At 36.9% G+C, this 14,829-nt stretch overlaps 2 protein-coding genes across 5 annotated transcripts in view; both read left to right on the top strand.

The window, feature by feature from the left end:
* Positions 1 to 1,777, top strand: part of LOC105155990 (calcineurin B-like protein 1) — a 6,314-nt gene extending 4,537 nt beyond the window's left edge. For all 3 annotated transcript variants that reach the window (XM_020692087.1, XM_011071994.2, XM_011071993.2), the window contains 3 exons: positions 601 to 681; positions 1,132 to 1,244; positions 1,325 to 1,777. In XM_020692087.1, the coding sequence (XP_020547746.1) occupies positions 601 to 681; positions 1,132 to 1,244; positions 1,325 to 1,388 (258 nt within the window). In that variant the 3' untranslated portion in view covers positions 1,389 to 1,777. The remainder of the gene's footprint in view (positions 1 to 600; positions 682 to 1,131; positions 1,245 to 1,324) is intronic.
* On the top strand, positions 2,573 to 13,499 carry LOC105155989 (DNA repair endonuclease UVH1). Of its 2 annotated transcripts, none has more exons than XM_020692077.1 (10): positions 2,573 to 3,227; positions 5,288 to 5,592; positions 7,990 to 8,210; positions 8,514 to 8,581; positions 8,870 to 9,034; positions 9,830 to 10,573; positions 11,027 to 11,137; positions 11,786 to 12,046; positions 12,127 to 12,350; positions 13,107 to 13,499. In XM_020692077.1, the coding sequence occupies exons 1-10, from the start codon at positions 2,694 to 2,696 to the stop codon at positions 13,315 to 13,317; spliced, it is 2,844 nt and encodes a 947-aa protein (XP_020547736.1). In that variant the 5' UTR covers positions 2,573 to 2,693; the 3' UTR covers positions 13,318 to 13,499. The 2 variants fall into 2 exon arrangements, with proteins under 2 accessions (XP_020547736.1, XP_011070294.1); XM_011071992.2 differs by having other exon boundaries at positions 2,574 to 3,227; positions 8,514 to 8,590.

The following is a 14,829-nucleotide window of genomic DNA, read 5'->3' as shown; positions in this document are numbered from 1 at the left end:
GTTTAAAAATGTTGCTGGTAAATCATGGCTTTGTTGCATGAAATGCTATCTTACTCTCTCTCAACTTATCTCGCTTTGTTGAAACCCTTACACCAAGATTTAATCTGTGACACTGTGTTGCACTTCATGTCAGGAAAATGTATGAAGATACACTTCGATATCATAATTCATTCAATTAGTGAGATTTTTTATTAGATGGAGCATTTTTTATGTTGGACACTTTTACATGATATGGTTCGTCGTGGGTTAGTTAGAATTGATCGGACTACATTGCCCAGTAATTGAATAAAGAGGGGTTTCTATTTAATTAGGACATGCGTAAGGTGTTGTCTGTTTACCTCAGCCAACCCCTTTTTTACTATCTTCCGCTACATGTGTATTTTTGACCTTTTGTTCTCCTGTTCATAGTTCTTGTTAACAGGTGTTCATTTAAGAGGATTTGGAGAACTTCCTTTGAGGAACTTAATCCTTTTTATTGTGCTTGACAAGAAAGTTGCTTTGTAGTTAATGAGATCATGCTGATGAAAGTGGTGTTGATTTTATTATTTGGTTTTCATTGATACCAATTCGCAGATTCTTCATGATCTGTGATTTTCACAGGTAAAGCAAATGTTGATTGCACTTCTGTGTGAATCGGAGATGAAGCTGGCTGATGAAACGATTGAGATAATACTGGATAAGGTAAGTGAAAGTATATCTTTTAGGGTAAGTTCTGTGGGTGAGGTCCTTCATTCTGCTGAACTCTTTGTCTCGGCTTCATTGCTTAAATTTTATGGTAGAGGTAAGATATCATTAAAAATAACGGGTGATTTGTGAAGGAAATTTTTTACTGTAGGTCATCCTGAAGTTGTTATTTCACCTTTTAAACCTAGGTAGATGAGCTGCCCTATTTTCTTTTTTGCTCTTTTGCATTTGATGATTTTATCGCCTTGTGGCCTGATAAGGTTGGAAATCTGCTTCCAGAAATGATGGCTTCTTATTTTCTGGGTGTAGTTATTTTTGTCTTAACCGCAACTCATATTTCCCTATAATCTTTTTCTTTCATCTGGCGTTGCTAACTGTTGTGTTTGCTTCTACATTTTGTTGGTTCATTCTGGCAATATTTAGATTTGAAAACTCCATCTTTGACAGACATTCGTGGAAGCTGACATTAACCAGGATGGAAAAATAGACAAGTCTGAATGGCACAATTTTGTTACCCGAAATCCTTCATTGTTGAAGATAATGACACTACCATATTTGAGGTATTCAGGTGTTGCTGTCATGCAGAATATCTCTTTGCTATCTAGGCCAACAGTTGATGTGATTCTCGTGGTCATTGCAGGGATATAACTACAACATTTCCTAGCTTTGTTTTCAACTCAGAGGTTGATGAAATAGCTACATGAGCGAAAGATGTATCTTTACCTGTTTGTATTACATTGTAGTCTAGAGGAAGCTATGAGTTTACGTATTAGTGACAGCAAAATATTGGGACTCAAAAGAGAATTTTGCTCTCGATTGACATTCGAGGCAAAAATTACTGCATGGTGATTTTTGATGAGGCTGTAGCCGTGGCTGTGTGAAATTAGCACCTGCTCCGTGCGCCCTCCATTTGTAGCATATCTTCTAACAAGTGTATTTGGTAGTTGAGTCATTTGTTTGTCTTGATCTACCAAGAAGCACTCTTACATCAGTATTGCTAATTTTGTGATGGAGTGGTACAGATTTGAGAAGAAACTATTTTTGTAAAATGATATTAATGATGAATGGTATTGAATGGTCAGTTAAAAGGAAAGAAAGTTTGTTGAGGCTGTCAATTCATTTTATTGATTACAAAATACTACGTACAATTGTTTACACAGTTTCATTTATTTCAGTAAATTTGCAAGTGAGGATCAAAGTCTAAGAAAAGTTTATTATAATTCTGTGATTATTATTCATTAGCTTTTCTTTTGATAGTTTTATAGGATAATGTCTAGCACTTAGGGTGTGTTTTGATTGACGATTTTTAAATTTATAATAATAAATTATTTAAATCCAAAATTCTTCAATTATATTTATATTTTGCTGAATATCCATCGATCTAGATTTTTTGTTTCATATAGTGTTATATGGCATCCTTTGTCTAATCCTTCATTTATATCCAAAATCATCGATCAAAATGTAATAGATTTATGAGATATATGAGGTAAGAAAATTAAAATAATTATTTATATAATAGATACCGATTTATTTTATTTCTCTCATTTTTCTAAATAATATCTATACTTTATTATTAAAAGAGGCGAATTTTTTTGTATTCCACATTTTTTGATTTGTCATATTGTATTTTTAATATTTAATTTAATTCTTATATTTATTTATTTAACTTACTATTCTCCTACTATCAATTGATTGTTAATTCCTTTTATTCTTTTCATAGATATTTTTCCTTTTTATATTATTATTAATTTTTTATAAGTCTAATATTAATTTATATTTTGTATATTTTATTTAATAATAAATATATATAAAGTATTTTAGTTTAAATAATATTAGAAAATGACGCAAGTCGTCACAAATTACTTCTCTCAAGAAAAAATAAATGAAAAGAGAATCTGTATATTTCCAATCTATGTAAGAAAACTGTACATATTTCTCCCCGCCACTAAACCTTCCCGCCCATACGGCGCCGCCACCACCCCTCTCCTCCGCCGTCACTGACATTGATAATGGTACAGTTCCACGAGCACATAATTAGCGACCTCCTGGAGGACCCTAGCGGCGGCATCGTCGTCCTCTCTGCCGGCCTCGGCCTCCCCAAGCTCATATCCTCACTACTTCGCCTCCACGATCCTTCCCAGGGTTCAGTCCTCATCCTCAACGCCTCTCTGGCCCAGAAGAATTCCATCGACATCGATTCTCAGTTCTCTTCCATCACCGCGGACCTTCTTCTGCACAATCGCCTCTCCCTCTACACTTCCGGGGGAATATTTTTCATCACTGCTCGGATCCTGATAGTGGATTTGCTCACTCAACGCCTCCCCACGACCTCCGTCGCCGGAATTATCCTTCTTAATGCCCATTCTCTTTCGGATACTTCAACCGAGGCTTTTATTGTCCGGATTTTGCGGTCTTCAAACCGTTCTCTCTATGTTCGTGCCTTTTCTGACCGCCCCCACGCGATGGTATCTGGCTTTGCTAAAGCGGAACGGACCCTCAAGTGCCTTTTCCTCCGGAAACTCCATCTCTGGCCTAGATTTCAGGTAATAGCTATAGTTTAGCTTATTTCAAAAGTTTTTGGATAATTCAGTAACTGACATCATAAATCATACTTATTAACATTTTGAATATGCTTTTTTTGGTTTTGTGTGTGTGTGCGCGCGTGAATCAATTCTATTAACAAAGTATGGACATGAAGGTGGAATCGTCTACCACAATTTACCTAAGAAAATCCACAGGGAGCAAGTCTAGAAACTCCTTGAAACAGCCTACTAGGACTGGAAGATGAATATGGGTAGATTCCATGCTCTATCCAACCACCAATTAGTCGTGCTTTGTGGAATTTTCACCAATGACACAAATCTACATTTTACAGCACTGACAATGACATTTTATAAGAGATGCAAAATTGATATAGGAAGTGCAATTTAGGCACAACGTTCTTAAAGTCTTTGCCATTAGTTTGTACAATCAGCTGCAAATTTGCTTTTGGTCTCCTCCTTGCGAAGACATGTTGCGGTTGCTCAACAAAGAGGACCATTCTCTAGAGGTATGTGGGCAAGAAAGATGATTATGAGACTCACAGTAATCTCTAGAAAACACACAAGACATTTATGAGATAAGTTGAAATTCCACAAACTTGTCTGATTTTGTAAGTCTCTCTAAGATTGCGTTCGACAATATAAATGAGTGCCTTCTGATTGATTTTGGTAACAACACAACATCATGCCACTCACTAGGTTGGACCTCCAAAAAATTTTCTCATGCATATCTTGTATGGAGTTGTACATCCTCATGAACACGCCAAAGCATTCTGTCCTCTCTGAACTCTGAAGGCGAGTATTGTTGCCAGATGTTGACCATTGACAATTGAAGTGATAACGAGAGAAGCTCCATCTGTCCATTTACACGATTGCAATAAACTTCCCAACTTTGATGGATCTTAGAATGTAGAAGCCACATAGGGCTAAGTGGATGCCAAGTATCTCACCAAAAGAAAGTTGCTTACCTAAACCAACCACTATTTCGAAAAAATGATCTTCTCCCCCTTGAATGAGAAGTTTCAGCCATGTCAGCTAACATGTTGCAGATGGCTTGACAGTCTACAAGCTTCTACTTTAAGGAAGTTTGACTTAACACAACTACTCCGATAGATTTAGAATCTTGTGGCAGAATATGCAAGATATGCTTAGTGATGGCAGCTTTATTCCAATCATTAGTGAGCTCAACTCCTGTCCTCCTTTCTATTGGACAACAAACTTGCTCATATACAATTTTCTCAAATATTTTTCATCTTGGAACCATACCAAATGAAGATTCCAAGGAGTTAATCTATCTCCTGAGGGGATTTCATAGGAAAGAAAAATATGCTTGTCGAATAGACTTGAAGGGAGAAGAGAACAATTTCACTAACTGTGCTCTGCCTGTATACTACAAACAAATACTTGTTCAGGAGTTTACTCTGGATGTAAGCTTATCCACCGACGCCTTGCACTCGGATGCAGGTAAGGAGAGGAATTCCTATACATCTTACTACTGGTAACTTTGAATGCCAACTTTTAGAGAAATTTGCACCTCCACCTTAATACCTAAAAATAACACTTCAGATATCAGCATTTTTGTCCCAGGGCCAGATGAATCGGCAAAATGTTGGAGAAAACTTTAAGGTTTCCATAGATTTGCTCTGCAAAGCTGACATATTACATCTCCAATGCAAATCAACCTTGTGCTCTAAAAGACTTCCATGGCACATAGGGTTTCCTTGTGTCAAGCCCCTGTTGCTAGTGAAAGATTGCATTAAGCTCCCTATTAATAGAAACAGAAAACTTGTACATAAAGAAGCAGGCTTCGATAAATTCGGTAAATTTTAAGTTTCACTAGTGTATGTAAAAGAATTGTCTTATTAATTAATTCAAACGAAACATGTGCACATCATGTAATTTTCTTGACCAAAGTGTGGTGCATACTCTGGAGCATGATGTCCTTGAAATGCTTTCTCATTGCTCTGTGTTTTGCACTTGTCATATACTAATGTCTTAAGAACTTCAAAAGTTACTTTATTAATTGATTTATTTATTTATTTTTTTTTTTTTGGTGAATTTAGGTGTATGTGTCCCAGGATTTGGAAAGAGACCCCCCTGAGGTTATAGACATTAGGGTCCCGATGTCAACTTACATGATTGGGATTCAGAAAGCAGTGATCGAGGTGATGGATGCATGTCTGAAAGAGATGAGGAAGACCAACAAGGTAGATGTGGAGGATTTGACCGTGGAGAATGGTTTGTTCAAGTCATTTGATGAGATTGTGAGGAGGCAATTGGATCCCATATGGCATACATTAGGGAAGAGGACAAAGCAGCTTGTTTCAGATTTGAAGACATTGCGCAAGTTGTTGGATTATCTTGCCAGGTATTGTGGGACTATTCCCAATTTTTGAGATTTTAATCAGCATTTTAAGGTTCTAAGAAGTTTAAAAAAGTTTGAATAATATGGAATCAAGCTGTTTTAGAGGTCGCGAATCTTTGTAGCTTCATGACAGTATACATCTGTTTGTTGTTAAGTTGCACAATTAGTTAAATTGATTGTAAATAGTACTTTTGGTGGAATCTAAAGCATGCAGGTCAAAAATGGCTTTACAAGAATGTTTTGGCATAGTGTCGAGAGCTATTTCATATCCTTAATAATCAAGTGCTTCCAAGTTTTTTAGCAGAAGTTAAGAGGGTCAAAACAGCGAGATTTATGTCTATTAATTCTCCATTTGTAAATTTTGTAGGAAAGTGAAGTTCTATACATTCGAACATGATTAGTCAAACTGAGGGTCTTTTACTACTGATGAAGCTTTCTTAGGAAGGGATATGAACCTGGATGAAGAAATTACTACCTCACACACTGCACATGATGGGCAATGTTTTTCTCAACTTCACAAAGTGCATAAAAGCCTTGATTTCCCTTCTGAAATAACAGTTAGGAAAAACAATGGGGATTCTCTTGTCGTTCAATGTGCAATTGCTCTTACTGTAGTAATAGTCAGTAAAGGGGGTTGACCGGGATCAGTTTGTGAGACAACCTATATGTCAAGCACAAATTTATCTCAACTTTGATGGTTTTTGAAGCCAGTTATACCAAATTCTATCAGACTCTATCCTCCAGAACTACTGAATGCATGTTTAGAATGTTCTGGTTTCTAGGTTCCGTTTTTATTTTGATGCAATGTGATTTTCCATGATTGACATGGTTCTAAATAATTCTTGGATTGCTTATTGAACTTGTTATAGTGTGATCTTAGTAACTGATATACAAAAAGACACAAGCTTTGTTCACTCATAAATTCTAGGGCGAATGACATGTCCCCGGCCCAAATATTGGGCTCTTTGGCATAACACGAAAATTGTGGCTTATCCCCCCAAAATCTAATTAAGTGGAGCACATCAGCCGCTGGAATTTGCTTTTAGCAAGAAACAGTTCCCAGTGGCCATCAAACGTGTAGCATGTGCAATGTATGAGGTCATGTTTGTCATCCCCTCCTCATTTCCGCCTACTAATCCAGTTGGACTCGCGTGATGGAATAAAGAACCAAAAAAAAAAAACGGCAAAAGACGTCAACATAAAGGTCCACTAAACAAAACATATTTTCTTCTCTTTCCCCCAAATTAGGGTAAATCTGAGGCTTCTATTTTTCTCCACACTTCAAATTCACGATTCCCAACTTAACCCCATGGGCTGCAAATTAGGTCTGGAAATTAAGAGATGAGAATGTGTACTCTCTCCTGTTGCTTGAGCTCCAGCCTAGGGTAAGTCAAAATTATTAGCATTTTGCAATGAAATTTAGATTGCCTAGTTAATGTTTGTGGTTCCAAAATTTCTGTATTTGTATGCAGTCAAGTATCCCAAGTGTATATATATTTGTGTGCTAGTGTTTGTCAATGATACATGTGTTTATGGTCCTAAACTTTCATGTGTAACAAAGTTGGAATTTTGGATGAGAAGATGCATTTTGCTTTTATCCTCATATTATAGATGCAAGTGGTCCCATTTGTTGGTCTTTGTGACATCGAAGGCAAGGTCACACCCGATTGTGTAGATGATTTTGCTGCCATAAGCCACTTACTCCCGATTGCTACTAGAATAAGGTGTGATCACACCTTAATGTCACATAACAATCTGGGGTAACTAATGCTCACATATAGAATGCTACTTGCAAGGGGGACTTTTTATAGAATGCTACTTGCAAGGGGGACTTTTTATAGAATGCTACTTGCAAGGGGGACTTTTTATAGAATGCTACATCCAGTCGTACACATATATACACACGCTTGGGACTACTTGCATGCAAAATCCCCCACCCCGGAAAAGGGAGAATTTTATGGGACTGCAAGCATAAAGTAGATAATCTAAATGTAATTGAGGAATGATTACATTGAGTTACCCTATGCTGGAGCTCCTAGGAAAATTGACTTGGGATGACAAACCTGAAGATTTAACCAGTCTGACTTGGGAAAAAAGAAGAAGGTATGTTTTGTTTAGTGGACCCTTCTATTGACTTTCTTTTTCCTTTTTTCTCTTGTTGCCCCATCACATGATTTTTGGGGTGACATGCCATTTACCCTAAATTCTGAGATTAACGTCACATTCTCTTTTAGTGTGGTGTAGGTTTACTGTGTACATATAACATGCTGACAGTAAGATAACATGACATGCTTGTGTATTGCTATTCCCTGTTAGATGTTGTAAGTCCACGGTCTAGTCATTTGTTTTTCTATACCTGTACACATGCTTCTGAGTTTACAGATTTTTATGTTTTGATAGGTACGATGCAGTGACTTACCTGAAGTATCTGGACTCGCTTAGAGCCTCTGAGAGTTTTCGATCTGTTTGGATCTTTGCTGAGTCTAGTTACAAGATTTTTGAGTATGCAAAGAAGCGGGTTTATCATTTTAGTAGGTCGGATAGTGGGAAGTCAATTGGATTGTGTACGACTGCATCCATTAAGAAGAGAAAACTATGTGAAAGGAACAAAGATGAAGATGGTAAATTCTGTTTTTGTTTAGTATTTTTCTTTTTACAGTGAATGTCTTTGTTTTAGGTTCAATTCGTAGTTTTCAGATTATACTATTTAAAATTACTTGACATTTTGGATCAAAATGTTTAGGATGGTTTGTGCTGTCGTTCCTGCTTGTGTAAATAGGGGCTTGAAGTCTGCAGTGATTGATTCATTAATTATATGCTGCACACTGTTCTAGAACTGAATGAATATACAAGCAGCATTTCAAGCTGATTTTATCTGCTTGATTTTTCATTTTAAGCTTATTTTCTCTCAATGAAATCTGTAGATTCTTCAGAAAGGGCAAACAGTGGGGTAGTTCTGGAGGAAATCTTGGAGGAACCACCAAAGTGGAAGGTGTTGCGTGTGAGTGAGTGAGTTCTTTTCATCTTTTGAATCCCCAAATTCCTGTTGGTTGGTGAAAAGCTTTATGCAGAAATTTATTCTCAAGCCCGTGGCCATTCTTTATCATACTTGTTGAAATTAATTCTGTACGAAATTCTTAATATAGTTGTTAATGGTTGAAATTCAAATCAGACTCCTAATATATTTTACTGGAGAGGACTAAGTTTATGAGGTTTATTGAAGCATGCCATTCTATCACAATGTATCCACGTATCACTATAATTGGTTAATTCATTTCAGGAGATTCTTGTAGAGATAGAAGAGGAAAGACAGAAGCAAGCAATGGCTGGTGAAGAACTAGTAGTTGGAGATGAAGGGGATCAACATGGGATTATTCTTGTTGCATGTAAGGATGAACGATCTTGCATGCAGCTTCAAGATTGCATTACCAAAGGCCAGGATAAGGTTCTTAATACAGTTTATCATCATTTTCTCTCATCTCTTTCCCCATCCCCACTTCTTCCCTTCCGGCCTTACGGGCCATTATGTTATCTGGTAAATAATAGGGTCTGCTTGGAGTTATCCATTAAATTGGTGAATGTTAAGTCTACAAACTCCCATAAGGTCAAGTCTCTTGACAAAAGTTTCTCATATATATCCAAGATGTGTGTAGCTCAACTGCTCAACTTGGTTGCAAGTTTCAGTTTCTCTTCTCTGACGTGCCTTCTGTCAAAGTAACAGGGTCCAGAAGCTAGGGTAGAGAAAATTCCATCTCCACCAGTCCACCTGTTCTGTACGATTACTTGTGATTTTCTGTTCACTTCTTAGTCGCTTGTAGGGGTTATCTTGTCAGCTACACTTTTAGTTGTACTTTTGCATGCCCTAAGGATCTGAAACAACTAATGCCATGTTTTGTTCTGTTTTGGGCTGGTTTAATACCAACCCAAGCATGAACTGTTTGGGAGAAATCAGTCCAAACCACCCCCCACCCCCAAAAAAGGGGAAAATATAAGAAATTTCAGGCCTCTTAAAAGACAATACCAAACATTAATCACATTCTCCAATACAGATTTGGAAACCTTGCAAAACTCAGAACTCATTTTTCGAGACCTTACAAAACCTACCTAAAAACAATTCCATGCAAAGCATATATTATTATCCTTTGGGTTGGTTTCTTTCATATACATCAGTATTCAATTTTAATTATGTTGGTTTTTTTCTGTAACATGACATACCCTTATCTTTTGTTTTTTTGTGAAGGTCATGAGAGAGGAATGGGAAAAGTATTTGCTAAGTAAAGTGGAGCTGCAGGCTTTGCCAAAATATAAGAAAAAGAAACCAAAAGCAACTAAAGGTTTTGGAATTCTTGATGGAGTAATTCCCTCTGTTTCTGGACAAAAAGCTGAACTTAGTAGCATAAGCCAGCAAGAAAATGATGCACTGCTCGCTGCAGCATATGAAGTAAGTAAACAAGCAAAAAGGGATACTGATGTCAAAGATGGTGGGACCAGTGAAGATCATGGTAAAGTAAGGAAAAGTGAAAGAATGAAGAAAAAGACAATCATTGGTAAAATTGATCCCCAATCTGAAACTAGTATTCAATCTGAGGCTCTGTCTACAGAACATGAAGACAAAATACATGACCATAATGTGTCAAGTCCTGGTCATCTTCGTGGCAATGCACCTGAACTCCAAAAGCATGACCAAGGACCAGAAATTACCAGCCAGCTCCCGTCCGTGCATTTCCATGCCCTGGAGAGTAATCAGAGTATACTTGATGCTTTACAGCCATCTGTCATAATTGTTTACCACCCTGATGTGGCTTTTGTAAGAGAAATTGAAGTTTACAAATCTGAAAATCCCTCCAAGAGATTGAAAGTTTACTTTCTATTCTATGAAGATTCTACTGAGGTTCGGAAATTTGAGGCAAGTATACGTAGAGAAAATGGAGCATTTGAGTCCCTGATTAGGCAGAAATCCTTGATGATGATCCCAGTTAATCAGGTTTGCTATTATACACCTTAATTTGCTATCAGAATTTGGTTAATTTAGTGAATGTCGTATCATATTTCTTGCTTTGTGTCCTGTTGCAAAGCGTTTGCTCTACTGTCAGGTTCCAAGCATTGTTCCTTATTTCTTTTACCTTCCAATTTTTTTATGGTGAGGATAAAGTCCCTCGTGTCCAAACAGAAATTTAGGATAGAGTTCACGTTTCTCCTAGACATTGTATTGAGAAAACGATTCTAAACACTCACATCATTAGCTTCAAAAATTAAGACAAATGCTATGGAATTTATTTTTGGATTGGGGGGAATTTATTTGCTATTTAGCTTTTAAGTCAGCTTTGTTGTCATATCAGTTACTGATGGTTATATTCATTTTACAACAATTATTATAATTTTACCAAGAAGTAATTACTTACCTGCAATTTCATGGGGTTGCTTGATTAACATTCAGGACGAGCAGCTTCTTAGTGTTAGTTCTTCACTAGAGCCACAATCAATCGCTGCCCAAAACTTGGTAACCAGAAAAGCTGGTGGAAAGAAGGAAGCAGAAAAGGAAATGCAGGTAGGTGATATTGAAACCTTTATGCTGAATAATCATCTGTCTACAAAGTTGTTTCTAAAGGTCAGGGTTTCAGAGTTCAAATCTATATTAAAATTAGGATAACTTGGAAGTTTATTCCCTATTTGGTTCCCACATTTTCTTGGCATTTGGCAAATGGAGTTTGTGGTTGCTGAAAATTTGGTTACTGCCGTATATAGAGAAGCAAGAACCCATCAAATTCTCGAAGAAAGTTTCCATATTACCTGAAAGACCTATTTCCATTCTCACTTTTTTACTACATTCCGAGGGCAAGATTATGTTGCACCATGTAAACACATATACTTGATGGTTTTTGCATTTTGATTTTCATCCTTACTAATCAGGAAAGATGAGTTTCATTCAGTCACCAATACTCATTTGGTTGTTGGGGATTTATATTTCTTGCCTTTTCCATACAAATTTTGTGAAGGTTCTCCATGTTCACTGTTTACCTAGAAAAAGATTATTTATCAACTCCTCCTTAGATCTTTCTTGCCTGCCACCAGAAGGGTCATATTTCACCAGTAAAATATGTTTTAAATTGATTTATGTTTATGACTAAGTTCTCTCGTAATATGATATTACTTTATTTTGGAAAGACCCATCAGTAACAGTTATAGTTTGTTCTAGATTATAGTGGACATGAGGGAATTTATGAGCAGCCTCCCAAATGTGCTCCACCAGAAAGGCATGCGTATCATACCTGTGACGTTGGAAGTAGGAGACTATATACTATCTCCGTTGATGTGTGTTGAACGTAAGAGCATTCAAGATCTTTTTGGTAGTTTTTCATCTGGTCGATTATATCACCAGGTGGAGATGATGTCGCGCTATTATCGGATACCTGTTCTCCTGATCGAGTTTTCCCAAGATAAAAGTTTTTCATTTCAGGTCCATAATATTTTATGATTTGCTTTTGTGAATTGGTAATTTTTAACTTTGTTTAACAGATGAGTGGTTTGTCTGTGCAGTCTGCTAGTGAGATTGGTGATGATGTCACTCCAAATAACATTATATCCAAGTTGTCGCTGCTTGCTCTCCATTTTCCTCGACTGCGTATTGTCTGGTCTCGTAGTTTGCATGCTACGGCTGAAATATTTGCTACACTTAAAGCAAACCAGGATGAACCAGATGAGGCCAAGGCAATTAGAGTTGGTGTCCCCTCAGAGGATGGCGTTATTGAAAATGATGTCAGGTAATATCATTGCGTTCATTGTCATGGATGGTTCTTTTATTAATGTTTGAGGCTATGTTCAACAAGCACCTAAATTGTTGAGTTCTAACTTCTATTATCCAAACAAGGGAATGTAATGAAAATCCTAATGTCATTTGCATGGAATTTCATTGGAATCTACTGTATTTTCATTGTCAAAGATTTGTTTTTTTGGGGTTAATGACATTTAGATCCCTCCGAAAATGTGAAATTCTTCCCCCAAAGTAGTTTTGAAATTACACTTCCTCCCTCTCAAAAAGTTTAAACAAATGACCCTCTTCAGCTAGGATTTGGATGACGTTAGCAAAAAAAGATTTACATAGATTTTCAATTTTGCCCCTCATTTATCATTTTTTTTTGTATATTTTTGTATTTATAAAGGGATAAATATGATAGATATATGAAGTGAGGTTAACATCATTACATTTTTTAGTACAAAACTATTACACGAGAATGTTAAATGGGGGAAAAATAAAAAATTTATATATTTCTTTTTTGCTAACTTCAGCAATTTTCATCCAAATTCTAACGAAATGGTGTCACGTATAACTAATGAATTTCTAAAGGGAGGTGTCAATGGATTTTGGAACATTTGGAGGGAAAGTATAATTTTGCATTTTCGAAGGGGGTTCAAGTGTAATTTACCCTTTTCTTAAAGAAAGTAAAATTAGTTCAGTGTTTGTCACCCAAAAGTTGGGATATAATTTTTTTAACAATCAGCAAATATTTGATTTGCAGAGCTGAAAATTTCAATACGTCAGCTGTTGAGTTCCTTAGACGGCTACCAGGTGTTACAGATTCTAACTACAGGTCAATCATGGACGGGTGTAAAAGCTTGGCGGAACTTGCATTACTCTCAATGGAGAAGCTGGCAGAATTGATGGGTGGTCAGAAAGCTGCGAAAACCTTGAGGGATTTTCTTGATGCCAAGTATCCAACATTGCTTTAGAACTGATTCGAGTTTAAATGGCTAGTCATGAAACTTCATGTAATGCTTCTCTATGTTAAATTTATTAGATGTCTTCTGTTGTTGAGGGTGAATGGACACCTACGGGACCTTTCTCCCTGTGCTATTATCTATATTTATTTCCTCATTCATTCTTTATTGTAATCTGACATTGATTCTTCATTGTAATCTGAAAAGCTGCCTTGGGATTCCTAAGTTAAACATAGCATCCTGTGTATTTTATCCATAATTTCTACTGTCTTCTTTTGTGCATTTGTGGGGAAGATCGAAGGAAATTATTTGTTTGAACGAAGTGCCCCTCGGTTGCGTACTATGTGAATCCATGTTGAACTGTCATACTTGCTTTGCTAGAGTTATATGTAGCACTGTCCATTTATGTTTTCTGTCTTCCTTCTAAGAGATGCAAATTGCATTTCACTCGTGAAATTAAAAATTACAAGCAGATCCCAGAAATATTACAAGTGGAAAGGATTGGCTGCATTCAGATCCAGCAAATGTGCACTTTGCAGACATATTAAATAGGAACAAAGATTTCGACCATTTGTAGCCATAATCGAAGGCATTACAAGAAACGTTGAAGAAATGGGCAAAAGAGAGCACAACATGTGCTGGTCATGTCGTGATCTGTGACACGACGGATTGCAAATTCAAGATTTTGACTAAGAACTACACGGCAAGACTATGTTCTACAACATGATCATGTTTTGCAGGGGAAAGTTTAACAACGTAGATAGTCAAAGAAATGCTCGTGTGTTCAATGTCGATGGCCGTGTTTTTGTCCCAAAAGCATGCTCCCACTCAAATTCTTCACCTATCCTAAGTTTACAAGCTTCCCAGCTGTTTAATGCATGAATTAAGAGGTCTCAAAGGGAGAAAAATATTTTACATACATTCATATTACACAATTCATAGAGTTCAAAATCTTTTAGTAAGACGAGAAGGTCCTAGGAAGCATCAAGCTGGTTAAGGGGTAAAAGATATAGTCTTGATCCTTAGAGATAACTAAATAGGCTTCTCTTACTCCTTCCCCAAGAGGGATTCTGTCTCGTCAAATCATGTGTCAAAGAATCGGAGGAGGTATTTATAGAAAAGCTTGGACAATGCTTTAGGGTGCTTAAGAATATCGCAGAATTGTCCTAAAGTGGTGTTGACTATTTTGCCATGATCCTTTGGCTAAAATTACTATAGCTAGATCATCATCAGCCCCACCACCCTAGCTCCAACTTTTGACAATGCATCTGTCCTTGTGTTCTTCTCTCTTGGTATCTATTGTATCATACACTTATCAAATTTATTCATTAGCTCTTTTACCTTTTCCAGGTACTGTGTCATAGACCCATTTGCGATTCTCATACGACCCTTCAACTACATGGCTATCAATTGATAGTCAATATAAGCATCTAAGTGCCTTACCCTAGCACCGAATGCCATTTGTAGACCCAGGATCAGGGCCTCAAATTCTGCTTCGTTATTGGTTATGAGGAAAGCCAACTT

This window comes from Sesamum indicum, linkage group LG2, assembly GCF_000512975.1.
Source record: "Sesamum indicum cultivar Zhongzhi No. 13 linkage group LG2, S_indicum_v1.0, whole genome shotgun sequence".
In the NCBI taxonomy this organism is placed as follows: domain Eukaryota; kingdom Viridiplantae; phylum Streptophyta; class Magnoliopsida; order Lamiales; family Pedaliaceae; genus Sesamum; species Sesamum indicum.
This window is presented reverse-complemented; position numbering and strand designations above follow the sequence as displayed.

Excerpts from the sequence above, each read along its gene's own strand:
- LOC105155989 (XM_011071992.2), top strand. The coding sequence starts at position 2,694 with ATGGTACAGTTCCACGAGCACATAATTAGCGACCTCCTGGAGGACCCT. Across the intron at positions 8,591-8,869 it reads CAAAGTGGAAGGTGTTGCGT|GAGATTCTTGTAGAGATAGA; the intron begins GTGAGTGAGTGA and ends AATTCATTTCAG. Across the intron at positions 12,351-13,106 it reads GTTATTGAAAATGATGTCAG|AGCTGAAAATTTCAATACGT; the intron begins GTAATATCATTG and ends TTTGATTTGCAG.